Here is a 27559-nt window from a genome sequence, read left to right as displayed (position 1 = left end):
GAATTGGAGGGGGATAAAATCTGGCATTGCACGTGAGTCATCAAATTGATATTTGATATTTATCTTTTAACATTTCCATTATAGATGCTCTTACATGGTATTTTTAACCAATTATTAATTAAGACATCAAAACATACAATAATCTTTTTTAACATCCTCAAAGAGAAATACTTTTATGTGTTATACACAATTGGTTGGAGATTTAGTTACTGTTTCTTTGAAGCCTAAAATTGGAAATAAGCTTCTTTATTATATGATGCATATGTTACATTAATGTGTCTATCTCTGTTGGCACGTGATTTGTTACCTACTCATATAGAAGATATATATTAATATAATAAAACTTGTGTAGAGACATTTGGATCATGTTGCTCGTATGACAAATCTTATACACAAGATAAAATCTCCATCTTCTAATCAAATGTGACTTTTTTACGATCATTTCATTAGTATTGAAAATTTAGAATTGTCCCTGTCGGACAACAATGAAAAAGCTTTCTTTGTTAAGAACTACGAACTTCTGCCACATATTAATGATGGTATATTCAGTTGAGATTTTGAAGGTTTTTAAAAAAGTTATAAACATGTGGAATTTGATGGAGTTCTTGTAGAGTTTCATAAACTACATGTGAATTAATAAAAATAATTTAAGAAGAGATACCTTATTTAAAATTTTGATTAAATACCTGTAAATTTGTAAATTTTTTTTTTAACAAACGATATTATCTACAATAACAGAAAATTAGTAGGTTTAGCCTCACAATGAATTAACAATAATATAGTTCAAATTTCCCTTTAACAAAAATCGAATCTAAGACCTTTTTTAAACTCGTAACATTACAACTGCTAAAATAAGAGCTTTTGTTGTGAAAAAAGTGGGAGAGAAAGTGTAGAGACCCTCTTGAGCTTGAAATTTTTTGGGATGCCGACACAACTAGGGGTGGTTTTGGTACATTACTGTACCAAAATCTCTGTACCAATTACCATACTAAATATTTGGTACGGTAAAATCTATTACTATTACCATACCAAACTTTCGGTATACCAAATAGTTTGGTTGGTATGGTATGCCAATAATAATTGCTACTTTGTTTTACGCCACTTAGTTTGCCCAAAATCTAGTATCTTTTAATTAATGTAAAAGTGTAAAAAATATATAAACGCTTGTAATAACAAGCTTTACAACTTTTGTGAGGAGCTTAACTTTGAAATTCGCCATTATAAGCATATAAATCACAAATCAAAATTTAACCGTTGATTGTTGTTTACATTTACTCTTAATTTTTCTCATCAAATTTTGTTTTTTTTCGAATTTTCTTTTTTGAAAACATGATCTATTAGAGGATGCAGGAAGATGAACGGTTTGGATCGTTGATATTATGTTCAGAGTTTTAAGGTTAGTGAAAATATTGCTTGATGTTTGTAAAGTTTCTACAAACTATATGACATCAACTTATATTTCAGTTAACCGTAACTAGCGAAACGTGATATCAAATATCTGAACCATTCATCATCTTACATTAGCCAGATGATCATGTTTTCAAAAAATAAAATTTAAAAAATGAAATTCAGTAAAAAGAATAAAGCGTAAATGACAATCGACTGTTAAATATAAATTTAAGGTTTATAGATTAAAGTGTTGGATTTTGAAGCTGACCTCCTCATAAAAGTTGTAAAGCTTGTCATTATGAGTGATTGTACATATACATATATATATATATATATATTTTAACACTTCTACAATAATTATTATTAATTTTGCCGTCAAATAATTATATGAATAAATACATAATATAATTTTAATAATATTGGTAGGTACGGTATACTACTGGTACTGGTTTTGGATACTAGTACCATACCGAACTAGTATGGTACGGTACAAATATCATACCATTACCAATTGGTACAAATTTTTGGTAATAATTTAGTATGGTATGGTTGGTATGACGGTTGATATGGTAATTTGATAAAAATTTCCACCCCTAAACACAACATTTGAGACACTAAATAACATAATAATTTTTTTTAATATTTAATTATTTATATATTATGACACTAGATACACTGAATTGTATTTTCAATATATTGAAATTTTTTTTGAGTTCACTGGGAAAAAGGGACACATGGATTGCATGCAAAGCGTAACGAAACATTTTGATCCAGCCCATCTCTTTTATCGATAGCTTAAAGCCGAAATGTCAATTACAAATTTACAATTTACACGCAATTGGAAAAGAATTGGAAATTGGAATTTCGTTGTTTCCTGGAAATTTCAGAAAATAAAAAATTGTCAGAATTATAATTTGAGAACTATTTTTTCTTCGTTTAACTATTTAAATTTAAAACATTTTCACTTCTAAATACCAAAAGAATAAATAAAATAACTTCTCGAATAAAAAGAAAAACTACTTCTTTTGACATTTCTACGCTTTCCCACGAAATTAACTTCCAGACCCAGAATACTTGCAGAGCACAAGAACAAGTTTCCCTTCTTAATTATCAAATTTGCGATCTGCGTTTTGAGAAAAACCATATTTTCTCGGGGAAATCCGTGAAATTTTCCCTTTTCTTCTCTGTAAATTTGTAAAATTGGGTTCGAAACATTCGTTTTTGATTGTTGGGTTTTGAATCATTTGATCTGGGTCTCTCTGTTTCGGCTTCTAAATTGGAGGCTCAGTGTTTCAGTGTGTAAAAAAATGAAGGAAAAGCTTGGATTTTTAGTGGGGGTGTGGTTTCTGCTTTGTGGGGTTTGTGTGGGGAGGTTCGTGGTGGAGAAGAACAGCTTGAAAGTGACTTCTCCAAGCTCGATGAAGGGCGTGTACGAATGTGCGATTGGGAACTTTGGGGTTCCTCAATACGGAGGAACGTTGGTCGGAACTGTGTACTATCCGAAGGCCAATCAGAAGGCATGCAAAGGGTTTGAAGATTTCGATGAATCCTTCAAACCGAAGCCCGGTGGTCTGCCGACGTTTCTGCTTGTGGATCGAGGAGGTTAGAATCTTCAATTTTTGATATTTTTCACTAAATTGTTAACTTTTATGGTAATAGACAAATAGTTTGGTTAACTTTTCTGCTTGTCGATCGAGGAAGTTAGAATCTTCAATTTTGATATTTTTCACTAAATTGTTTAACTTTTACGGTAATAGACAAATAGTTTGGAATCAGTGTGCAAAATTTAGAAATAATTATTGGGTGTTATGGAATTTGCAGTTGATTTATATCGGAATAGTTTGGTGTGTTTTTTGTGTTCTATACTTGTGGTTTTATGTCGAAACTCCAAAGTATTTTCTATAAGTTAATCACATGATTGATAACTGATCAAGTTGGGTTCGGTTGGTTGCTTATTCGTTATGGTTATGGTTCTTGTGTATTCACATTCAAGCCCTTACCCTCCTTTATTTCTGCACTTGGAAGTTTTTTTAATGACTCAATTCTGCGAGTCTGTAAGCGGATGTTTTTAATCGAGACATTTCTATGGACATGCGTGTAATTTTTCTGTGTCCCTTCACACTGGTAATGTTTTCGTTACATGACTGATTGAATGTGATGTCCTGGCAGATTGTTACTTCACTTTGAAGGCATGGAATGCACAGAAAGGGGGAGCGGCTGCTATTCTTGTTGCAGATGACAGGAATGAACCGTTGATTACCATGGACAATCCTGAAGAAGAAAATGCGGATGCTGATTATCTGCAGAAAATCACAATTCCCTCGGCTCTCATTAGAAAAGAGTTGGGAGAAAGTATAAAAAAATCTCTATCAGGTAGGGAGATGGTCAACATAAATCTAGACTGGACAGAGGCTCTTCCACATCCTGATGAACGTGTTGAGTATGAGTTCTGGACGAATAGCAATGATGAGTGTGGGCCAAAGTGTGATAGCCAGATTGAGTTTGTGAAAAGCTTTAAAGGAGCAGCTCAAGTTCTTGAGCGGAAGGGGTACACCCAGTTTACTCCACACTATATAACATGGTACTGTCCAGAAGCTTTTGTTTTGAGCAAACAGTGCAAGTCTCAGTGTATCAATCATGGGAGGTACTGCGCTCCAGATCCTGAGCAAGATTTCAGTAAAGGTTATGATGGGAAAGATGTTGTGGTTCAAAATCTTCGCCAAGCTTGCTTCTATAAAGTGGCCAATGAAAGTGGAAAGCCATGGCTTTGGTGGGACTATGTCACTGACTTTGCGATACGTTGCCCAATGAAAGATAAGAAGTACACCGAAGAGTGTGCCAATCAAGTTATTGAATCCCTTGGTATGGTAGCAACTGCTCATCTATAGAAAGTCAAAATTTGCTTAACCAATGCACTATTGTTAGCTGCAGTGTAGATATATTCTTTAGCCTACATACAATTTAATATTTCTGCTGATTTGCATTTTGATTCTGTTGCTAGTTGTTTCTGCTTGCTTCTCGAGTTTTAAAATTATTGCAATTTGCCAGTTTAAGCTGCCTTGTCAGTTTGAACTGCCATCTTGTGCCATCTCTCCGATGGCTTGATTATTTGCAATTCTATGATTGGGCTGTCTATATTTTGCCATAATTCTATTTTCTTGGTTTGTGTTAATTGTTGCGTTATTCTTCAATATTTAACTGGAGTATGTGAGTGAATTGTTCATGTGATCATTTTTCTTTTTTACCTGCTATTATATGCCTGAAAGTTTTGGGCTCGGTCAATGTAGTAGAAGTTCATTAAATGTCAAAAACTTTGATGCGAGTTGCCTAAAATCTTCATCTCTCCTTGGCTAGTTTTTGTGGATTGTCATTTACTCTGCTAAATTCTGAGGATCATAAAGTAACTATTTCAATGTATTTTCTGTAACATTAAAGGTGCTGATCTTAAGAAGATACAGAAATGTATTGGCGACCCTGAAGCGGATGAGGAGAATGCAGTTCTGAAGGCTGAACAGGATGCACAGGTTGGGCTTTTGGGAACTGTTTAACATGTTCTAGCCTTATCTTTCCATCTTTTCATTTTTTGTATATAGTGTGTTACTGTGTTCTCATATTTCACTTCTCAAATCGAGTTTCAGATTGGCAAAGGCGCCCGTGGAGATGTTACAATATTGCCAACTCTTGTAATAAACAACAGACAGTATAGAGGTATAATACAACTCGTTTACATATCCCGTTAGACATTTATTCACATCACTTTTCTTGTCTCACGTTTGTTCGTTTTGTATGTTAAGGGAAACTGGACAAAGGAGCTGTTCTCAAAGCCATCTGTGCTGGTTTCCAAGAGACCACTGAGCCCTCTGTTTGTTTAAGTGAAGGTCCTCATTTGCCTTGTTTTTCTATGACTGTTTCCTATGTTTTTGTTTTTTGGGTATGTTATGTCAATTGATTCTGTTATTTCACGTGTGAATTTATATGATGATACATGTGAATATTTTGAATCTACTGCTTACCTGTCTTTGCTGTACTTGCCATTATTATAAAGAGGGTGATTCCCATCAACCAAAACAATACTCTTATACTCAATAAAAACCAACTGTAGTATAACTTATTTAATAAAATGATGATGCCCCTTACAGTAAAAACAGTGCTACTTGAATGTATGTGTTCGTGCAGGCTTGCAATAAGTATTTGTAACGGTATCATAAGTTTTCAACCATATCTGGGTAGCATGTTTTTACAAAGATTATCCAATGGCAGAATTATATCCAAAGATTATCCAATGGCAGAATTATATCCTTGGCGCAAACTCGATTATCTCTGAGATGGTTTCATTTGCCTGTTTATTTGTGTTTTCCAGATGTACAAACAAATGAGTGTTTAGAGAACAATGGAGGTTGCTGGCATGACAAAGCTGCTAACATTACCGCGTGCAGGGTATCTTTTGTCATAAACTTTCATTCGTGTATTCTTTTTGTGTGGGTGGGTGGGTGGGTGGGTGTGGGGGATGTACAGAGTTATTGATATTTGAGTTTGTTTGGGATTTACCGATCGTTCTTTTGTTTTAGGATACATTCCGCGGAAGAGTGTGCGAATGCCCTATTGTGCAAGGCGTAAAGTTTGTTGGTGATGGTTATACTCACTGTGAAGGTAAATTATTTGAATGTCATATATGTTTAGTTGCGGCATAAATTCCAAATTTTCACGTGTACTAGAGATTATCTGATCTTAGTCAAGGTTATAGTCTCTAACTTACTGGACATTACTTCGTTTATATTTCCTTTCATCTTTCATTTTTCTTTTGTTCTAAAGAAAAGTTACAAGTACCATTTTTCTTTTAGGACTGGGTTCTTGAAATAACGTGCCATTTTATGTACTTGTTTTGTTTTACTCAAGTCATTTTGTTGCTTGTTTGATTGAGCAGCTTCAGGAGCATTACGTTGTGGAATAAACAATGGAGGTTGTTGGAAGGAAACCCGATCTGGCCGGACTTACTCTGCATGTCGTGTAAGTTTGGATATGAATCTATTTTAAGAGTCTATCTCCCCGCTAAAGTAAAAGTGATTATGATTTCTGATTAATGGATGTTCAGGATGACCATACAAATGGTTGCAGTTGTCCACCAGGATTCAAGGGTGATGGAGAGAAAACATGTGAAGGTACCTGCTATGTCTAGATGTCTCTAATTAGTGTAATTCTCGATGGCTCGTTAAGCATATTTAGCTTAAGCTCCCAAGTCCCATTTCCATGGATTTTCTACCAGAAACTGTTTATACCACATTTCTATACACTGTTTTACCATCAACCGAAGATTACCAACTTCCTGGACTTTTAAGTTTGTAAGGCTACTTCTCTGTTGTTTCTCATAAAATGTTAAATTTATTTGGCTACCAAATGAGCACATAATGTAGGGTCTTGGATTTGAAGGCCACCACTGGTATTACAAGTTAAATACTTATGATTTTAATAATTCTTCTTGATTATCATCCCACATTGCCCAGGTGAATGGTTGGATTTCCTCATAATCTGCTACCGCCTTTCACTGGTGCTTTATTTCATATTGTAACCAACTAAATGACGTTATTCTCTTGTATTGATGTGAATTCACCCACCCGGTTTTCTGCTTTTGTTCGTGTTCCAGATGTTGATGAGTGCAAGGACAAAACGGCTTGCCAATGTTCACAATGCAAATGCAAGAATACTTGGGGAAGTTACGAGTGCAGTTGCGGTGGCGGTTTACTGTACATGCGAGAACATGATGCATGTATAGGTGAGTATTCTCAACTCTTTTCTGTTTTAGTCATTTGAATGACATGCTGGTCCGCTGGTGTAGTTTTGTTACTAAACTAGTCAGCCATTTCAACCTCGCAATTCATTAGATTGTGACATTGGAACGACCTTTTCACACGGAGATTTAATCTAAATGATACAATCCCTGTTGTGTGTTTCCTCTCATTAATTCATGTTTGACACATGTTTCCTACCTTCTGTCGTACCTTTTTTAAGCAGGTAAAAACGGAAGTGGTTCTGGGTCTAGCTGGGGCTTAATTTGGGTTATCATTCTCTGCTTGGGTGCTGTCGGAGTTGGGGGCTTCGCAGTTTACAAGTACCGAATCCGGGTATGTTTCCTTTCAAATTCTCGATGCAAAAAATACGTATGTAAATCCAGTTCACTCTACGAGTCCACTTTCGACGATGTGTCGGTCCTAAAAGTGGTTTGTTGAAACTCTCTTGTGCAGAGATACATGGATTCGGAGATCCGGGCAATCATGGCGCAGTACATGCCGTTGGATAATCAAGGAGAGATTCCCAGCCACGTCGCCCACGGGGATATCTGAAACCGGCGGAGAGACATATTCATAAGACATAAGATGCTGTCCGAGAGAAAAGGGAAGACAACCAACGTCCTGAAATCCTATGTCCTCCTCTCGCCTCTAGGCGCTAGCTATTTGTTTCATTTCGCGTGAGATTGTAACGTTTTAGATGTGCATCTAGCGATTCACATTATATATTCGAGCAGGAAACATTAGATACCAAGTAGTTTTTTATTCAAAGTAATAAACTTTTTACCGTTGGAATCAGCATTTTTTTTTCTCTCTGAAGTAAAGTTGATCATTTATTTTTTCCAAGTTTATAAGGTTGAACACGAAATTTAAAATGTAGGAGTAATTTAGCGTCTGTTTGATATTCTATTTGTATTTAACATTTTCAACTTAAAAACATTTTTCAAGTTTTAAGCCTTAAACTCGTTTGGTAAAATTATTTTAAAAAATTGAACTCAAGACTAACTTAAAAATATATATATAATTAAATTTTTTTTTTTTTTTTTCAAAAAAAGGGATAACTGGTGACAAGTCACGGTTACCTACTTCTTTGGAGCTCATAAAGGTTATGGGGAATTTCTTCCTGGCAATGGCTATAGATCTATAGTTGAGGTATCCCAAATGAGCCCTAAAAGTGGCAGAAGTAGCCAGCCATTAAGCAAGTTTAGTCAGTTCATTAGGAAGAAGTAAACCACTCACCCCAATATTTATAGCAGATTCACCAGCTCGGACTTTTCACATTTTGTTTGTTTATTGGAGAGTTGCAGTTCGCACCCTAAAACACTGGACCACTTGATGTGGTTTAGAGTTTTCAAACTTAGCTCAGTTTTTTTTTTTTTTTTTCCTCTTACCCCTCCCCTCTCACTCCAAATCTCTCTTTTTTCATCTCTCTTTCCTCTCTTCATTCTCTCTTCTTCTCCCCACCTTTCTCTTCTATTCTCTTCTTTCTTCTCTCTCCTCCTCTTTTATCTCCTTCGATCCTCCATCTTCTCAGATCCTTTTTTTTTCTTCCCCTTTCTCATCTTTCTCCCTCTCTTGCGACACCCTTTCCTTTAATCTCTTTGTCCAATTTAAATTTTGAGATTTGAAAATAATTTTAAATCTCATACCAAACAAGTTTTTAAGTCTTAAAGATAGTTGTTTTCAATAGATGTTCTTAAGAAATGTTTTTAAAATTGATGAAATTCTTTTAATAGGATACCGAACAGACTCTTAGTCATTTAACACTACTATTTTTCACTTATTTTATTTTCCAAAGAATGAAAAAAAAGAAGCTCCTTTAAACTCCCAGCAGATGTGACATGTGCCTTCTTTCCTGGTAAGTTACTAATAAATTGCTCCTCAATAAATAAGTTAATTAAGAAAATGAGAATAGTGGCTAGGAAACAACTCCATGTGTTACAATCATTAGATCTTTAATTTCTATATTTTAAAATAAAATTTAACAGTTAGAACACCCGAAGTCGCCCAAGAAAGTCCCGAGTACGAAATGCCGAAAAGGGGAGCAAGAACACCATATATTATTACAGACATAAAAATCAAATGATTGCCCTGATAAACTAGATGATGATACTACAAAGTGAAAAAAAAAGAAAGAAAGAAAGAAAGAAAAGCGCCTTAAGTTCTGTTGCTCGTTCCCAACAGAAGCGCATAAACGTTCTCTCACAGCTACTGCTTTCCCGCAAATATCATTAGCTCTGCCGGAAACACCAAACCATAATATATATTCCAGTTTCAATCACTGTTGGTACATTTACATAAAAGAAGCATCGCACCGCACCTCATGTAAGAAACGATCTGCAAACTCACGTTGAACGCTCTCTAACTCTCTGTCTCCTCAAAATTGGGACCCTTTTGATCCTCGCGATTCTGTACAATCTTACTGAAATAGAAAGCTACAACTGCTCCACTGCACAGAGAAAAACCATATTATCAGATAACAAACACTTTTGAGCTCTGCAGGTTAATTATCAAAATCTCGTAATATTCTGAACAAGCGAAATCAAAAACTCACACTATACGGTTTTGGTATTAGCTACTAAAAAAACGATGATTTTATCTTCATTTCAAATAAACATAATATACTCTTTTAACATTTTTATGCTGGAAAGTGCGCATTGTTGCTCATGGGTGTGCATCCGAAGGTTAGGCGGGAGTTGGCAATCTGTATCATCTAGAGACCATCTAGTCGGAAACAATCAAAGAACCATGCAAGTCTATTCCACTATTTTCCCTCTCTCAGCTTGTTCTTTAAAACTAGATGCCATCATGTCTTTCCCAGAACGAACGGTTATTTTTTACCTTTCCAGAACGGGGATTTTGAAAGCGAAAATAAAAACTCTTGCAGTAATTATATCATTGTCTCTATGTCCTACAAAGACTAAATATATTTTCTCCGATTAAAGAAAGGCAAGCAAGTAAATAGCATCACAAAAATGAGAAGACGCATGAATCGTATAACCTGACAAGGGTTGTTAAAATATTCGGAAACGATGGTCTCTGCAATTAGGAGAAACAAAAACGGAAACAATAAATATCAGAAATTTGGAAGACATGTCAATTACACTAGTAAAGAAACCGAAATGTAAAAATTAGAAAAAGAATGAATTTCTAACCTCAGCCAGAACGATTACCTCCCTTAGAAAAATTATACTGGATATAGCTGCAGGTCCAATAATACAATAAAAATTATACAAAAGATAAACTAAATCATGTAATTAAACGTAAATTGCATAAGCTCCAATATGTATCCTTACCTGTCTGCCCTTTCAAGAAAAAGGGAGATGATTTTCCTTTTATATATGATCTTAAACTTGAAACGCTTAGAAACAAAAGAGTGCCACCAAGGATAACCCCAAACCTAATTGCAGAAATGCTTCCCGTTACCAAGAAGGAAAGGAATCCACCCACAGAAAGCCAAAGACCTACAAGGCATAGGCGCAGGCACAGGCACATAAATTTACTAAAAGCTTTGGGGGTGAAAAAAAAAAAGGCAAGTCTTTTTCCATAAGTTAAACATACCATAAGGTATCCCAACGCGAAAGTCACGGACTTGCACAGCATCATTGGGATCAATAGCTGATACATGATATGCTTCAACAATTTCCCTCACTGGCTCAGGGGAATTGGCTTCAGCTATGGTGATATAATGTTCACTGATTTCATTTGCTCTCTCACTCAAATCATCCCTTGCCTTATCAGCATATATTTTTAACTGCTCCGAAGTATCTTTCATAATAACCAATGCTTTCTTTGAGAATTCCCGCGAGAGGCTTCGCAGCTTCAAGGTTTGTTCCTTGAAAGAACCCAGAGTTTGTTTCGAAGGTTCTTCTGATTCTTCAGATTTCGGTTTGGCATTGTTGTTTTCATTCTCCACCTCAATATCTGAATGCTGCTAAGAACAAAAATTCAATTTAATGTCACGATAAGTGGACAAGTTGCGTCCCTATTGAACAATTAATACAACCCGGCTCATCCATATATCTACCTTCCCATAAACCTCAAACAAACCCGAAACCAACATTTTATAACGCTTTGTCCCAAATTTTTTAGCAAATGATCATGATATCAGGATAGCATAACCAAACATCCAGTCAAAAGAACTGGACAAATGAAAACTAAAATCCCAAACCCGAATTTCCAAAAACATTCATCACAATCATACTTTTTTCCCAATCCCCATATGCCAAAATCGAAACTTGATACAATCCCACACAAGCACCAGCATTCTTTAATCAAACACTTGGCGTGCATTAACCTCAAACCCCCATTCTCATTAAAACCAAATCAAAACACTATTACCAATAACCAAACACTCATAATTCCATCATTGACAAAGAAAAAACTCAAAATTTCAGCTTACAGATTCGTCCTGGGAAGCAGAGACGGCGACAATTGGCCGAGTCCACAAGCTCCGCCGGTGCAGGGACAGAGAAGCGCCGGAAAGCACTTTCGGGACGGCAATATACGAGCCTCGGTAACCACGTGCTGCAATCAATTGTCCAAACCGCAGAGAAGAACACGAAGGTGACTTCTTCAATCCACAGCTGCTAGGGTCAGGGTTTAAGAGCGAGATGGAATGCAATGTCACACTCATTGTGAATCAATCCTAGAGAAAGAAGGCGGAGGGAGATAGAGAGAGTGTTTGAAACTGAGGCGAGGCTGACGAGGTAACTAAAATGCAGCGAAGGGTGCAATTTTTATAGTCCAAGTTCGAAAATTTAATGAAATTCGAAGAACCGCTGTGAAATACAAACAACGCTAGGCGTTAGTTTCACGGCGGATTGCGCCCGCTTCTAGCGTATTCAAATAAATTTATTATATATCGTATAAATATATTTTTTTAATATTTAAATAAAAATACATAATTGTATTGAAATACATGAAATGTAAAATAAAACGACATATAAATTATAAAGTATTTGAGCATATTCACGATCTAGGCGGTCTAAGTTGACGCCTAAACAGGTCTAGACACAATTTCTTAATTTCAAACACTTAAAAGACTAATTAAGACGGTGGTCAGTTGTTTAACGCCTAGACGGGGATTTATAAAACAATGATAAGGAGAAGTTGAAGGGCTTTAGGGGTCCTGGACTAAAATGCGCCGTGGGGGTGGGGTACGCGCCAGTTACTGCGTGTTTGGTTGCCTGGATGTGGGAGAAAGGAATCCGGCTAATGCCTTGGTGAAACGTAACCAGTATGTGGTCAGTTGTCCCACGCGCGCCCACCGAATCTTTTTGTTGAAGTGCCGACGTGGTGGTGCTTGTGTTTCGTTAAACGACATTAATATGGGTGTCGTATGATTTGAACATAATCATTTGCTTCTATCACTAATAAGTTTCCGTCATTTTTTACCATAATCCTATTTAGAGAAGGGGATAATTGGACACATGATCTTTGAAGGGATGAAACTTACACACACCCAAGAAGTTTATTCGGTAATATTATAATTCAGTCACGCATTGTCATGTGTTTAACTTTCTCACGTAACAGTGCGTGATTGACTTGAGATACTGTTGTTGTGACATTATTTTCACATGCAAGCGGTTCTATTCAAATAAAAAAGTAAAACGTTGTGCTCATGTGAACTACGAAGCTGGATGCATGAAAAACGTTCGACCATGATGAAAAGTTGTAGTAAGTGTATGTTTGAATTCTTGGGACATTCTTTATTTCTTGCAGAACATGAACGAAACATTGGGCAAGATATATGAGCAAAGAAAGGGATAGATGCAAATTAAAGGACAACCATATTTGCAATGCTTGGAATCAAAAGGCAAGCAAGGCACCTCCAGCTAGCTTGCAGGCTCTCTCTTACAACAAAGCCAAAAGCGGAAAGCTTAAACCATATGGGAACCCACATGCATTTATTTGTGCAAATCTCCTGCTGCATGTTGCTTGTCAGTCTCTTCCTTGAGACTATGGGATCGAAGATTTTCGCTTGAACTTTCCCAAAGACTGGCACTCGAAGGCTTGCAGAGCAGCCTGATAAAGAAGTCCGTTGTATAGAAGGTGTTACACGACGGACTTGCCAATTAGTAACATAGTAACAATGGTTTGCCAATAAAGGGAATACTGTAACACAAGGGCGAAAGCACCTTGGGGCTAGGGTGGGCTCTAGCCCAGTTGAAAATCTAGGCAATTGAAATTTTATGTCTAACTTTATGAAGTTCATTCATTTAGTAAAATTTAGCACACCTCATCTTCATTCAATTAAATCTGTATTTAAAATATCTGCGAAATTGTTGATATTTTCGTTGATATAGAAAAGGAAGGAGGTTGAAATGCAAACTTCACCTTGTATCAGCGAAAAATTGGAAAATCATGAATATCGAGGATATTTATTGATTCACTACATAAAGTTTGCTGGAACCCATTGCAGATTTCGAACTTTCAAAATTTTTTGAGAAATTTTTTTTCTAATTTCAACTAAATCTAAATGAGTTGACATACTCACTCATTGCAAATTTTCATAATTTCTATCAAAGGTAACCGATATCGATATATCCTTAATATTTTCATAAATTTGCATATCGATATTTTAAACACTGACCATACTTTAAAAACTCTTAAGACAAAACCAATCATGCACACCGTGAGACTCGCTAAAGCCCAACTCTAACTAATGGCCTAATAAGTTTTAGGCCCTCAACCTTTATGTCATTGTTTTTTAATTTGGGAGATAGGAGTACCACAGTAGAGGAGTCCATTTAAACCTCAATCTTTCAACGAATTCTTTGTGCTTTTCTAGAAATCCATGGCTTCCATATTTTAGAATGAGGATCCTCTACCGATCTTCTTGATGACTATTTTAAAAATACTCCAATCACATCCGTTCATCGTATATCATACGGTTAGTTTTCACCAAGTACTGTTTATATTTAATTTTAAATAAAAAAATTATAATAATTTATAATCACACGATATACAATGAATAAATATCATTGAAGGATCTCTTAGAATTCTTACCAAAAAAAAAAATCCTAACAGAGTCCTCCTTTCATATTTTAAAGCAAAGAACTTTGACAAAGCTTTGATTAATTAATTTAGAATTGCTAATCAAAGATGCGCCAGTTACGCCACTCATCTGCCATCTCTGACATCTCCTAATCGTCCCAAGAAGCACATTTAATTTAAACATCGATACTCGAGACACACAGAAGATACAAAATATGTAGGCGTGGAAACTTGAAACAAGCAGGGAGAATTTTCTTGCACTTTGGAAGCTTCGGGGTTAAATTAATTGGGCAAAATACATAGATTTGAGTTTCCAGAAGTCAAACAAAACAAAAACAGAAGAGGTCCAAAAGAAGTTGGTGTAAGCTGGTTTAGAGTATTTGAACAAAGCCAAAGCTTGGTGTCTAGTACTTGGTCGACTAGTTCTATAAGGAATTTTGACTGTACTTTCTGGGGTGGGACAAAAGGAAAAAGTAAAGACTGTAAAGATGGAGACACATGCTCTTGAGTAACATGTTTACCGCAAGAAAACACGTCAAGTTAGTTAGAGCAAGTATGCTCAAGTAGAAATTAATTTTTTAGTTAGGCTCGATATAAGTTTTGAGTTTTGTTTATCTGAATTTGAAACAAGAAGTTTTCAAGATAGTAGTTTTCTTGTTCTTTAAATTTGATGAATATTCTAGAATTTATAGTGTCTTAGATCGATTAGGTTTCATTTTTCTACTTAAAGAGAATCTCATATCAAGGATTTCAAAATCCTGTGTTTGACCACCTTATCTTTAAGACATCTCTTACAAAAATTGAAAAACATAAGATCTCCTGTAAATTGATTTTACCTAATTTCACGTGGTCTTACCCAATGCAAGAGTTGTTCTAGTTAAAGATAAAAATTGTATAGGTCCAAAAAATATGACCGTGTCTATATGTATTGCGAGCTATACTTGCATCTTGCGATTCTTGTACTCAAATACAGTAAAACTCGTTCTTTTATGAAATTATCTGACCAACCAGTTTATTAGAATGCCCTACTTATGTTTCTCTACTAATTAAGCAACACTACCAAATATCTTGTTGTAATTGCTCAAAAAGCCAAGTGGATAACACCTTGGATTCTAGTTTGACCAAATGCACAACTCCAATAAAGCCAATAAAATAAAGAGCTCACACTATTCCTCACTCACTCTCTCTCTCTCTCTCTCTCTCTCTCTCTGTGCCATCGCCGTTAGAAGCTTTGAATGCTTCGCTTTTACTCTCTTGCCAGAGCCAGCAGAGCCACTCCACACCAACCATTATTATTCCTCTCCCACTCTTCTTCTTCCTCCACACCAACCCCAACACACTCCCTGACACTCTTTCTTCAATTCCCTCCCTCCCTCCTCCCTCTCTAGGGTTTGAACTTCGAATTCCACCCCTCTCCCGCCTCTTCCCCCGCCACTCTCCGCCTCCCGTCTCCTCCCCCAAAACCCATATCCCCCCTCCACTCTCCCACCTCAAAGCCTCCACCTTTAATCACTTTTATGCCTTTTTTTTTCACTGGTTTTCTCAAAAACCCCAACAAAAAAAAAGGGATAAAAAAAGCAAGAGAAAAAGTGGAAGGGTGTTGTGATTGATGTTGGTGGGTTGATCACTTTACCTTTTGCCCTTTTTCTTTGCCCATTATCACACATGCCTTAGTTGCATTTCTCTGTTCAGTTCGAACATTTCCACCAAGAAACCTCCTCCTCTGTTTTTCTTCACAGCTTTCAAGCTTTCAGACTTCTGAAATTTTCATGGGATTTTATCAGACTTGAAAAAAATGGCGTTTGAGCTCTGTTTTCTGCTTCTTCTTGCTCCTCTTCTGGTACTCGCCCTGGACCCCGTTTTCAACGACGACGTTCTGGGCCTGATCGTCTTCAAGGCGGGACTTTCCGACCCGGAAGCCAAGCTCGCCTCTTGGAACGAGGACGACGACAGTCCCTGCAGCTGGGTCGGAGTCAAATGCGACCCGACAACCGGCAGAGTCGCCGAGGTTGTTCTCGACGGATTTTCGCTATCCGGGCACATCGGCCGCGGCCTTTTGCGGCTGCAGAATCTCCAAAGACTCTCGCTTTCCGACAACAACTTCACTGGGTTCATAAACCCGGATCTCCCACACCTCGGGAGCTTGCAGGTTATCGATTTGAGCCGGAATAGCCTATCTGGGTCGGTCCCGGAGGAGTTTTTCATGCAATGTGGGTCTCTCAGGGTGGTTTCTTTCGCCAGAAACAACCTCACTGGGCGGATTCCAGAGTCCCTGAGCTTGTGCCAGACTTTGGTGGATGTGAACTTTTCGTCGAATCGGATGTCCGGGAAGTTGCCGTCTGGGATTTGGTACTTGAGAATGCTTCAGTCGCTTGACTTGGCGGATAACTTGGTGGAGGGTGAAGTTCCTGAAGGTATTGAGAATTTGTATGATTTGAGAGTGATAAACTTGACAAAAAACCGATTTTCAGGACAGCTTCCTGGGGACATTGGAAGCTGTTTGCAGTTGAAGTTGCTTGATTTTAGTGAGAATTTGTTTTCTGGAAGAATACCGGATTCGATTCAGAGGCTCAATTCATGCACTTGTCTGAGTTTACAGCGGAATTTGCTTGCGGGGCAAGTTCCGAATTGGCTTGGCGATTTGAAGAACCTTGAGGTGTTGGATGTGTCTGGTAATAATTTCTCTGGTGAAATTCCAAGTTCATTAGGAAATCTCGAGCTACTCGAAAAGTTGAACTTGTCTAGGAATGGATTTACTGGAAGCTTGCCTGATACGTTGGCAAATTGCAACAATCTGCTAGCCATAGATGTTAGCCATAATCTGTTAGCAGGTAAGCTTCCTTCGTGGATTTTTAAGCTCGGTCTGCACAGTGTCTCGCTTTATGGCAACCGATTAGGTGGAAGTGAGGAGTACGGTTCATTGGCGTCAATGGCAGCTTCTAATGGAGGCCTGCAGGTCTTGGATTTGTCGTCAAACGCGTTTTCTGATGTGCTTCCATCCGACATTGGTGTTCTTAGTAGCTTGCAGTTTTTGAATATGTCAGGGAACCATCTGTTGGGTTGGATCCCAGCAAGTATAGGTGAATTAAAGGCGGCATATGTTCTCGACTTGAGTGACAATTGGCTCAATGGAAGCATTCCTGATGAAATCGGAGGGGCAGTCTCACTCAAGGAAATAAGACTGCAGAAGAACTTTCTAACCGGGAAAGTTCCAGCCGAAATTGCAAAGTGCTCATCTCTGACAAATCTGTAAGCTCTCTTGTTCTTCTTATGTCTACTTCTTCGGTTATGTTCCTTTACACATGATTTATAACGAACGGTAAGCAACACCTGACTTAATTACATCAGAAAGTGCTTAACATGAAGCTGTTTTCCGAATGCTTTTCATTTTTCCAATGTTTTTGTTTTCTGTTTTCTTTGGCAGTAGGTATATATAGTAGCAATGCTGAACTATGTTACTCTACTTACAAGTATAGATGGACCTTAAATTGGTCTGAATTGTTTTTCTTTTGCGTGTTCAAATTATACAGGATTCTATCTCAGAACAATCTGACTGGCCCTATTCCTACAGCCCTTGCTAACCTTACCGATCTTCAATATGTCGACTTGTCTTTGAACAAGTTCTCAGGAGGCATACCGAAAGAGCTGACAAATCTTTCCCACCTCCTCTACTTCAATGTCTCCCACAACCACCTTGAGGGTGAACTACCATTAGGGGGATTCTTCAACACCATCCCGCCTTCATCTGTCTCAGACAACCCATCCCTATGTGGATCTGCTGTTACCCGTGCCTGCCCTTCCGTTCACCCCAAACCCATTGTCCTCAACCCTAATTCATCCAACCCCGTCCGTGGTTCTTCCGGTCCAACTCATGGTCACAAGATCGTATTCAGCATATCAGCTCTCATAGCTATTGGTGCAGCTGTATTCATTGCCATTGGTGTTATAGCTATAACGGTCCTTAATATGCACGTGCGGTCTTCGTTGTCACGTTCTGCTGCTCCTCTTGAGTTATCAGGCGGGGAAGATTATAGTTGTTCCCCGGTTAATGATCCAAACTACGGCAAGCTTGTCATGTTTTCTGGTGACGCTGACTTTGGTGCTGGGACACAAGCCTTGCTCAACAAGGACTGCGAACTTGGTCGTGGTGGGTTTGGAGTAGTTTACAAAACAGCCCTTCGTGATGGGCGTTCAGTTGCGATAAAAAAGCTAACAGTCTCAAGTTTGATCAAGTCCCAAGAAGATTTCGAGAGGGAAGTTAGAGGACTTGGAAAGATCAGGCACCGTAATCTTGTGGCACTTGAAGGGTATTACTGGACTCCATCCTTGCAGCTCATCATTTATGAATACATTCCATGCGGGAGTCTGTTTAAGAATCTGCATGATGGACCTGGCAAAACCTGTCTCACTTGGCGGCAGAGGTTCCACATAATTCTCGGGATGGCAAAGGGTTTGGCTTATTTGCACCAAATGAAGATAATCCACTACAATTTGAAATCAACTAATGTTTTGATAGACAGCAATGGCGAGCCTAAGGTGGGAGACTTTGGCCTGGCAAGGCTGTTGCCAACACTAGACCGGTGCATCTTAAGCAGCAAAATCCAAAGCGCGCTTGGGTACATGGCGCCTGAGTTTGCATGTCAAACGGTTAAGATTACTGAGAAATGTGATGTGTATGGATTTGGAATCTTGGTTTTGGAGGTGGTGACTGGAAAGAGGCCTGTTGAATATATGGAGGATGACGTGATAGTACTCTGTGACATGGTGAGGGGAGCGCTCGAGGAAGGCCGGGTGGAGGAATGCCTTGACAAAAATCTCCTTGGCAATTTTCCAGCAGAGGAGGCAATTCCGGTGGTAAAGCTGGGTTTAATATGCGCGTCTCAAGTGCCATCAAATCGCCCGGACATGAGTGAAGTGATCAACATTTTAGAACTCATCCAATGCCCTTCAGAAGGCCATGAAGAATTAGAATAAATTTAGTTTACAGATTGAGAAAATGAACTGGTAATCGCCATGTTCCGGTGAAGATCAATCCGGTTTTGTTTCAAGCAAAAGCTAAAAGAATACAGAGTGTTGGAGTTCCATCTCCATGTCTTCAAATCCGTTTTTCAGTAATGTATTTATTTCTGTATTTTTTTCCCTACTTAATTCTATAGCACTTACAAGGTGCCGGATTGCTTTTCACCGGTTTGAAATGGAAAAACTTAATTAGGGTTTGGGTTGAAGATCTCTGAGTGTAAGCAACCATTGACTCAATCTGTCTCTGGACTTGTGTTCGCGTGTTACCTACATGTCATGGAGCTATTTTTGGCGTACGGGAAGTGTATGCAAGTTTTTCTCCGTTTCTATGTTTCATAGTGTCCTTGGTTTTTTTACCAATAGAGAGGGAAGATTCGAATGCATGATCAATATTAAGAGGAGATACTACTAGGGACTAAACGGGAGTTCGATACTTTCACTAAAAGATAGTGCATCAAAATAAAGAAAATATGTAAAACTTTAGCAATGATTTCTAAACTTTGGACCTTGTCGCTATCTCCTGACGTTAACATAAATTGAAAGTTTATAAGAGTTAAAAGACATTCGAAAGTTCAAAGACAAAATAGAATAATGGTTATAATTCATAAAAGCTAAAAAACCAAATTAAAAGTTCAGAAGACGAAGTAGAATAATACCCATAATTTTCCTTCTAAGGCACTGCAAAAGATTAAAAGAAACATCATTTTTTGCACTTTTAGGGGAGAGAATTTTTAGCATGTCGGGAACATTAGCCACTGAATCAAGTGTAATAATATAATTAGTTGAATTTTTTTTTTCAAGTTTCTAACTAATTATATTATATTACACTTGTACCGTTTCGTTTTCACAACACACTTTGAAAAATTTGTGGAAGCTAGGCCAGATTGCTTTATTTATACTCTTTTTTTTTTGTTGGCCATGCTACTCTTTTTAGTCCTACTACTAGGCCTAATTACGGTATCTTTTTAATCAAGTTAAAGAATTTGTAGGTGAAACGTGGTAAAAAAAGAAAAAAAACTTTTATCATTCAAAATTAATATCATCATGTGCGTACTCCACTGACCCTAATCAAGATTAGTGTGTTATTTAATCTTTCTCTTAATTTGAAAAGCTTTGTGTCTTCCTGCAAACGTGGTGAATAATAATTAACACTTAGATGTGAAGCTTTTGTTTAATCAAATGGTGTTGGACCCGAGAGGGGAACCTAATCAAACGGCCTTTGGAACATCATGAGACCACCTCACATGGGTCTCTCTCTCTCATCCTCAAAAGCCACTTAGAAGCGCTTTTCCAAAAGTGATTATTCGTAATGCATGGCAAATTGGCAATCATGCCATGTCCTGTACATTACAATAAGAACATTTTGATTTATAATCACGCAACCAAAACAAACAAATAAACCACCTTTTTAATAGTAGAGAGACTAAAGTGCAACCGGTTGTATATTCTGTTGTGTTTTGTGATGGATAAACTAAAGAAAAAGATAAGCATAAGAGAATATCTCCTCGGCCGGCAAAATCTTGAGTCCAATTGCGTGTATATCTCATTTTCTCTATCTCTCGTCATGTGAGAGCAGGAAATACCACGAGTACATTGCAGAATTTCTCGTAAGAATGCAAGTGCAACCAAATCTAAACTAGTCAATGAGATTATCATCCACGCTAGAGTTTTTTTGTCAAGAATCTAATACCAAAAAATTATAATGTATAAAATACACTAAAACATAATAAAATTTTCCCGAATTGATTAAGGCTAAGAAGATAGAGAAAAGAAAACACCACCTTGGAAATGGATGCATTTTGCGAGGAGAAAGTTGTCGGCTTTGCTTCTTGGTGTTTTTCAAGGAGGAACAGAATGAGTGGAAGACCCACCACGCTTCCACTAACCACCTAAATGCGTGAGTGAGACTCCTGTCAATGCAAAAACATCATACCAAAAAGTAATGTATTTTGTTCATGTCCCAACTCCAACGAATTTAATCTGTGTTAGGTTATTTTTTAATGAAAAGTTAAAAAATCAACACTTTACTAACCGGTTAACGACGAATAATTTTTTAATATGTCAGAAATATAGTCGGATACATTAATTGTAATTTGTTGAAATTTTTTTTAAGTTTCCAACTAATTGTATTGTTATACTTGATGTATTGGGCAACATTTTCGACACACTAAAAATCTCTCATTACCAACTTATGATCTTTTTAAAGATATAAAAATATAGACACTGGAAGTCATCACAAACAGTTCTCGAGCCCTCTTAAGATCCCTTAAGCATTACTCAGTCTCAAATCTCCCTCAAGTATCAAGCCCTTGATTGATTTAATTCTATTTGTTTCACTTCTCGTTTCATGTCATTAGAATCTAAGAAATATTTACCTACACTCTAAATGTCATTGCGGTGGTACCCAAGGAATACTCTTATACAACAGCGCGTTACTGATACGAAATACCAATGCAGTAACATTACGGGTACATGTAAGTCATCTAAGTATGTTTGGCTATGTTGTCGTACAGTGAATGTGCTCATAGATCATAAGCAAGAGTAAAAGGAAAGCATGTTTTGGAGATGAGATAGGGACGTGAGTGATGTGATGTCAACTTCAAGGGGACCAGGTGAGTGCTGACAAAAAAGGGGAAGTAGATAGTACCATATCGACTATCTGTATTCTCCAGTTGGGTCCCTGTTATCAGCTAGAACATGGGAACCAAATTGTAAAGGCAAAGGCATTCTATTCGAGCTGGGGTTTTCTTCTGTTTCCCCATCTGTTACTGTTTATGTTTGCTTTCCTCAATGCACAACCATAAGTTGCAGCGTTGCAGGTACAGGAGGTATGATAATATAAGGCAAAAGTTTAGTGCCTAGCTTACAAGAAATTGCCTGTTGTATTTGGGGAAACCCCAGGAAGATATTGGCCATGTTTGGTGTGTAGAATTAGATAACTCGCTCGATTTAAGGTACGATGAAAAAAAAAAGGACCACAAGTTTCAAAATATGTCAAAGTGAAAGGAATTAGATTGACTGGTCATAAAGAAAATATATATCTTCCAAACTTCCATAAAAATGGACGGATTGGAAAGGATAAGCTTCCTTCAAAACGTAATGCATGTTCTACTTTCAACTTCGACAAAAATTTGAAAGTTGACTTGCATTTCTTCCTTCAACATAATCTAGTGAGCTATTCAGTCCAGCTCAATCATAGACAACAAATGAGACCATCGTGTCTAATTTCTAGTTTTCGTTGTGTGATAATGTGATCTAGTATTTTTAGCTCTAACACCATTTCCCATGAGAAAAGTAAATAGACTAATCTCATACATGTTTTTTTTACCTTAACTTATTTTTTCAAATTGCTAAAGTTGTAAACGAAATTGCGCTACAGTTATGTCGTCACCTGAAAATGACATGTTATGTCCCGAGCACAATGATAAGTGAGCAAGAATCACAATATCTCCATCAGCACCCGTATGCAGTGTTAAACGAGCAAGGGTGATGGAGAAACTTCTTTTTGAATAGGGTTGTATAGCCTATAGAACGAGTCACGTAGAAACTTCCAAGTTTAACCTTGTTGAAATTAATTCGAAGTAACTGAACCAAGTGGAGCAAAAGTGTGTACTACTTTGGCCAAAAATATATTACCTCTTGCAATTACAGTAAAAATCAATCACTTATACAGACCTAATTCCTGGGATCTCAGTTACACGAAAACCGCTACTTTCAACAATGCAGTTTGTCAACAAAGGTTTTACATTTTGTATCTCGATTTTCCTACTTCGTTCTTTCGTACCTCGTCCTTCTTTTCTTCTTCTTCTCCCATTTTCTTCTTCCTTTTGAGCTGCTCTAAACTACCTAATCATCCCAATCATTATCCCACCCATCCTTGTTTGCGGTCCTCGATGTAAGGCCATTCGCAGAGATGCTTCCCAGATGCGTCCCAGGTGTTTTCACCGCATTATCGCCATCCCAATCATCATCCCAACCTTCGTCCCAACCTTCAGCCGTTTCCACAGCAGTTGCTGAAACAGATTCCGGCAATCCCATTTCGAGTTCCTGATATGGAACTCCACCTCCAGTACGCTCTTTCCTCTTCCTGACCAAGCAGCAAGCCCACGTTCCTCCAAAAATTAGCACCGTAATAATCAAGAAGTAGGCAGCATTGATCGGGGTCGCTACAGTCTCGAGTGAAGGGAAACGCATGAATAAGTTTCCTTCATATGCCAGAGGGAGAGGATCCATAAGAAGCTCACATTCTCCATTTCCAGAAGTTAGTGTTATTTTGGTGGTGCTTTTGCCCATATCAACTGATATATTGACCTGTAAAAGAAATAGTAAACAGATCGATTTTGATTATAAAAAGAAGGCCAACTTACGCCCCACATAACAGTCACAGAAAACACAAGTATAATTCCATGGTTAATTTAGGACATCAAATAATGAACCTATACAAGGCAGGTCAACAAACTTAAGTAAGGTCATGTATCCAATGGCAAGTCTTTTGCTTGGTATTATCAATTCAGCTGGTCATCAAAACAGAAACAGGGTTGTCAACATTTCGGTTCTAAGGAGAACACCGGTAGTGTAGAATGTATGTCCCTTCTCATAAACTTTCCCATCTCCCTTCCGCTTATCTCAGCCACAATTCTAATATGTTCCCAACATTTTAAGGGGAGAAAGATTGAGAGAGGATAAGAGAGGAAGAATCGAATTGTTTTTTACCAGCTGGTGAGGGAGAAGAGAACAACAACAAAAAACCATCTAAAATAGTTTTTACTTTTCATGTTTTTTATTTTTCATTTAAAAATCAGTCTGTTATTTTTCCTATCTCCCTTCCACTCTCCTCTCCTCTTTGTTTTTTTGTTAAGAAGAAAAACACACTACCAAATGGAGTCTTATTGGTCATGTTTCTTTCCCTTTTTTTTTTACACATTCAGGCCAATCCAAAAATATTATACTGTTCCCACAGGAATTTACAAAAGACTGCCATTCTTGGGTTTGGAAAGCCACACAACAAAGAATAGTGCAAGACTGTGGTCTAAGCAGAAGGTGAAAACTATGTCATCACATGGCGACTTTCAAATTTTTTCTTTTTTCAGAAAAGAGAAGAAAAGATATATCATCACCACAAAAAAAAACAATAACAAAGTAGCAGAGTTATGACGAGGAATTCTCTTATGTGCCTAAACTTTTAACTCTTTTTTTGTCAAAGACTTTTGACTGATGGATACAACAGCATTTGCCATCCACTATTCTAAAAATCCCCGCCTAGGGCCACCTCGGCTCTGCCTAAGTGCTAGGCGGCTGGCCACCTCCCCGATTAAGGCCTAGGTGTTTGAAAATTAAGAAAGGGCACCTAGACTTGTTGAGGCGCTCGCCTAGCCCGTCCAGACTCACCTAGGTTGTGACTTACTTAGACAGAAAATAGATAACTTTCATTTTGCATTTTATTTTTTTAATAAATTGTAAGAGATTTGTTGAATACTCAAATGAACACACATTGTATACTTGTTCTCCGTGTTTTCATTATGTTCCAATACTTCGTAATATATATATATATATATATATATATATATATCATTCTATTTTGTAGTTTATGATGAAATTATGTATATTTTAAGTATAAACAAAGACTTATTTACACGAATATAATATATCTACTTAAATCCGCCTAGTCCACCTAGGCGCTAGGCCCCAACTAGCCGCCCAACTAACGCCTAGCATCTTTAGAACCTTGTTGTCATCCAACATTGAAAAGCTTCGATTATTATCCTATGAACACTGGTAGAATGCTATGATCTTTACCTTTTTATTTTTGTGTTTGAGGATCTCTAGGTCCTTGTTGGTATCATCTGCAGAAAGCTTTGCCTTCAAAGTGCTGTCTCCTATGTTTTGGACCAGAATGGCCACTTCTTTGGACCCTGTAACATGGGAAAAGAACAGAAAATTAGTGTCTTTTCATCTCACTAATAATTATGAGGTCAGATGGTATTGATTGATCTACACTACTCTAAATCCACAGCTAACTGGTAAGTCGATGCAATTTCACTAGGCACAAATGCAATTTAACATATCCAACTACCCATGCAAACTTAAGAGAATACCTCTCCCTCAGAGAACAGTTTCGAAAGATGTATACAGCTTTTGATACGTCTGACACTAAAAACTGAAACCAGGTCTAATTCTGCTCCTTATATTCATCAAACTCCGTAAGCCAGATTTTGTTTTTTAAGTCCAAACATATTTCAATAAAACACCCAAATCTAGGTCAACCGAACAAAATGAAAAAACAACAATGTAAGGTAGAACTCTGGAAAAAGTATCTACTATTTATGTCACAGAAACAGTCTGCAAGATCACAGTATATACAACGACTGCATAAAAAACAAGTCTGATATGTAACTAACACAGTGGAACCTTTAAGCTTTTCAATATCCAAGATAAATCCCTAGATAATCTCAAAGTAATCTTATAGACATAGCGGTTTAGAACCCAAGGGCATTCATCTTTCCACCAAAACTGAAAATATATTCATGTTTTACTGAGATGGTTCAGATACAGCATCACGTTTATAAACTTCATTACCAAGGAGAAATGCCTTACTATCATGCCTTGTGTCATAGAACAAGCCAAGTTCTATGTAATTACAAATATATAGCCTGTACTGAATGGCAATGCCCTTCCACCCAAAAAAAAAAAAGGGATAACAAGTAGTACTCTCAAGAAATGACTTTCGACCATCTGGAGCTTACATAAATAAGAAGCATTAATTTTTATGCAAAGACATAACCAACCAATCAATAATAAGTTCTAAGTTTTCATCTTTGAATTCCATCTCGCAACAAAACACATTTTCTTGCAAACCAATTAGTGTAGAATGTCAGTGAAATAGCATCAACAGTTCTGTGCATTACCACTATCGAAGCTTTTAATGCAAGCAATCGCCACATCCTTGACCTCACATTTTTTGATTACCCCATTACAGCTTTCCTTATCCTCTTTTGGCAATTGGGTCACATCATCATTCTTCTTCTTCTTCTCCTTCTCCTTACTCTTTTTCTTACCACCTTCATCCGCGGATCGAGTCACATTATCATCCTTTGACTTGTCATGAACCAGCTGAGGATCATCTTTAGACACCTTGTCAGTGTCCGGCTTTGGATCATCTTTCGCCACCTTGTCATTGTCCGGCTTCTTCTTTTCTGTTTCCGGATCCTTCTTCAGTGTCTTGTCAGGCTCCGGATCCTTCTTTTCTGTTTCCGGATCCTTCCCTTCACCCTTTTTAGTATCTTTATTCAAGCCCCCCTTGGGGACCTGATCCACTATCTGTGTCGTAGTCTTCGTGGGTTGCGGAGTCTCCACTTTGTCCTTACTCGGGTCATCAACCGGCTTAGTATCCGACCCATTTCCACCAGAACTTGACACCGTAGAAGGCAGCAGCGGACTCGGGACCGGAGAATCCTCCTTGACCTTGTCGTTATCCTATAATTTTCAAAAACAATAAAGTTCCAATTTTTTACCTTAAAAAAGTAAGAAATTCAGATTCTAGAGAGGGAAAGAGAGTTACTGGTACTGCCGTAGTGTCGTTTTGAGGCTCACCAATCAAAACTCTGTGCTTGGAGAGAAGATAAGAAGCATCGGAAACCTCGACGACGACGAAGAAAATGAAGAACACCGCCAGAAAACCGATTCTATCCATTCTTCAGAATTGGATTCTCCTTTTCGGATCGGATTCAGCTTCTCCGCGGCAAAACCCTAGAAACTGATCCGAATCCCGATCCGAATAATCGCATTTTGGGGATAAAGTTGCAGGATTTATGAACTAAGATGAAATCTGCAGATTTGAGTGGAAACGACGAGATGGGTTAGAATTTGAGGTGGATTTGGATTGTGTTAGGGTTTTGAGTTTGGGGAGAATTGGGATTGTGGAAGGGTTGGGATTTCAGGGTTTGGGAATTTGGATCGAGAATTAGGGTTTTTGATTTGGAATCTGTGTGCTTGCAGAGATTTGACGCTAGGTTTGCTAGAGAAGTCAGCTTCTTCGCAGGAGCAGAGAGAGTCCAGACCCCAATCGGACGGTTTGGGACACGTAGCAAGCGAGTAATTGTGCCAACTGAGATACGAGGTGATGGTGGTAATATTAAAAAAAAATTAAAAATTAAGCTGATGTATTTATTGGAGATTTTAAGGGATTTTAATTATTTTAATGAATCCAGTTGTATTTAATTAAGATTTTAAATAATTTTTTGAAATTTAATGTGTATTCAATTGAAATTTTAAGATAGTTTATTAAAATCCTTATAAATGAATTTTAAAGAAGTTTATAATATTTCAGGTGTATTTAATTATAATTTGAATTTCAAGAATTTGAAAAATGT

The 27559-nt window shown here is 37.5% G+C and overlaps 4 protein-coding genes across 6 annotated transcripts; 2 read left to right on the top strand and 2 right to left on the bottom strand.

Annotated features, from left to right (window-relative positions):
- Positions 1-2214: 2214 nt before the first annotated feature.
- LOC137721907 (vacuolar-sorting receptor 1) lies at positions 2215-7973 on the top strand. Of its 2 annotated transcripts, none has more exons than XM_068460928.2 (12): positions 2215-2991; positions 3559-4251; positions 4825-4913; positions 5028-5097; positions 5184-5267; positions 5750-5826; positions 5958-6039; positions 6314-6396; positions 6482-6548; positions 7031-7159; positions 7399-7508; positions 7629-7973. In XM_068460928.2, exons 1-12 carry the CDS (start codon positions 2697-2699, stop codon positions 7725-7727), a joined length of 1878 nt encoding a protein of 625 aa, XP_068317029.2. In that variant the 5' UTR covers positions 2215-2696; the 3' UTR covers positions 7728-7973. The 2 variants fall into 2 exon arrangements, with proteins under 2 accessions (XP_068317029.2, XP_088548954.1); XM_088692828.1 differs by having other exon boundaries at positions 2359-2991; positions 7396-7508.
- A 1135-nt stretch (positions 7974-9108) lies between these two features.
- On the bottom strand, positions 9109-12005 carry LOC137723707 (protein FATTY ACID EXPORT 3, chloroplastic-like). 2 transcript variants are annotated; one of them, XM_068462900.2, is made up of 6 exons: positions 11575-12005; positions 10734-11103; positions 10469-10636; positions 10328-10374; positions 10174-10211; positions 9109-9621 (listed from the first exon to the last, which is right to left on the bottom strand). In XM_068462900.2, exons 1-6 carry the CDS (start codon positions 11806-11808, stop codon positions 9534-9536), a joined length of 945 nt encoding a protein of 314 aa, XP_068319001.2. In that variant the 5' UTR covers positions 11809-12005; the 3' UTR covers positions 9109-9533. The 2 variants fall into 2 exon arrangements, with proteins under 2 accessions (XP_068319001.2, XP_088548953.1); XM_088692827.1 differs by having other exon boundaries at positions 9404-9621; positions 10734-11106; positions 11575-11936.
- Positions 12006-15298: 3293 nt separating this feature from the next.
- LOC137723706 (leucine-rich repeat receptor-like protein kinase PXC2) lies at positions 15299-19396 on the top strand. The gene is made up of 2 exons (XM_068462899.2): positions 15299-17420; positions 17702-19396. The coding sequence occupies exons 1-2, from the start codon at positions 15967-15969 to the stop codon at positions 19143-19145; spliced, it is 2898 nt and encodes a 965-aa protein (XP_068319000.2). The 5' UTR covers positions 15299-15966; the 3' UTR covers positions 19146-19396.
- A 3407-nt stretch (positions 19397-22803) lies between these two features.
- LOC137723360 (uncharacterized) lies at positions 22804-27298 on the bottom strand. The gene is made up of 4 exons (XM_068462541.2): positions 26749-27298; positions 26096-26663; positions 24987-25102; positions 22804-23501 (listed from the first exon to the last, which is right to left on the bottom strand). The coding sequence occupies exons 1-4, from the start codon at positions 26878-26880 to the stop codon at positions 23037-23039; spliced, it is 1281 nt and encodes a 426-aa protein (XP_068318642.2). The 5' UTR covers positions 26881-27298; the 3' UTR covers positions 22804-23036.
- Positions 27299-27559: the final 261 nt, after the last annotated feature.

The sequence above is a fragment of the Pyrus communis genome, chromosome 4, assembly GCF_041283825.1.
Source record: "Pyrus communis isolate YQ-2024b chromosome 4, ASM4128382v1, whole genome shotgun sequence".
Lineage (NCBI taxonomy): Eukaryota > Viridiplantae > Streptophyta > Magnoliopsida > Rosales > Rosaceae > Pyrus > Pyrus communis.
This window is presented reverse-complemented; position numbering and strand designations above follow the sequence as displayed.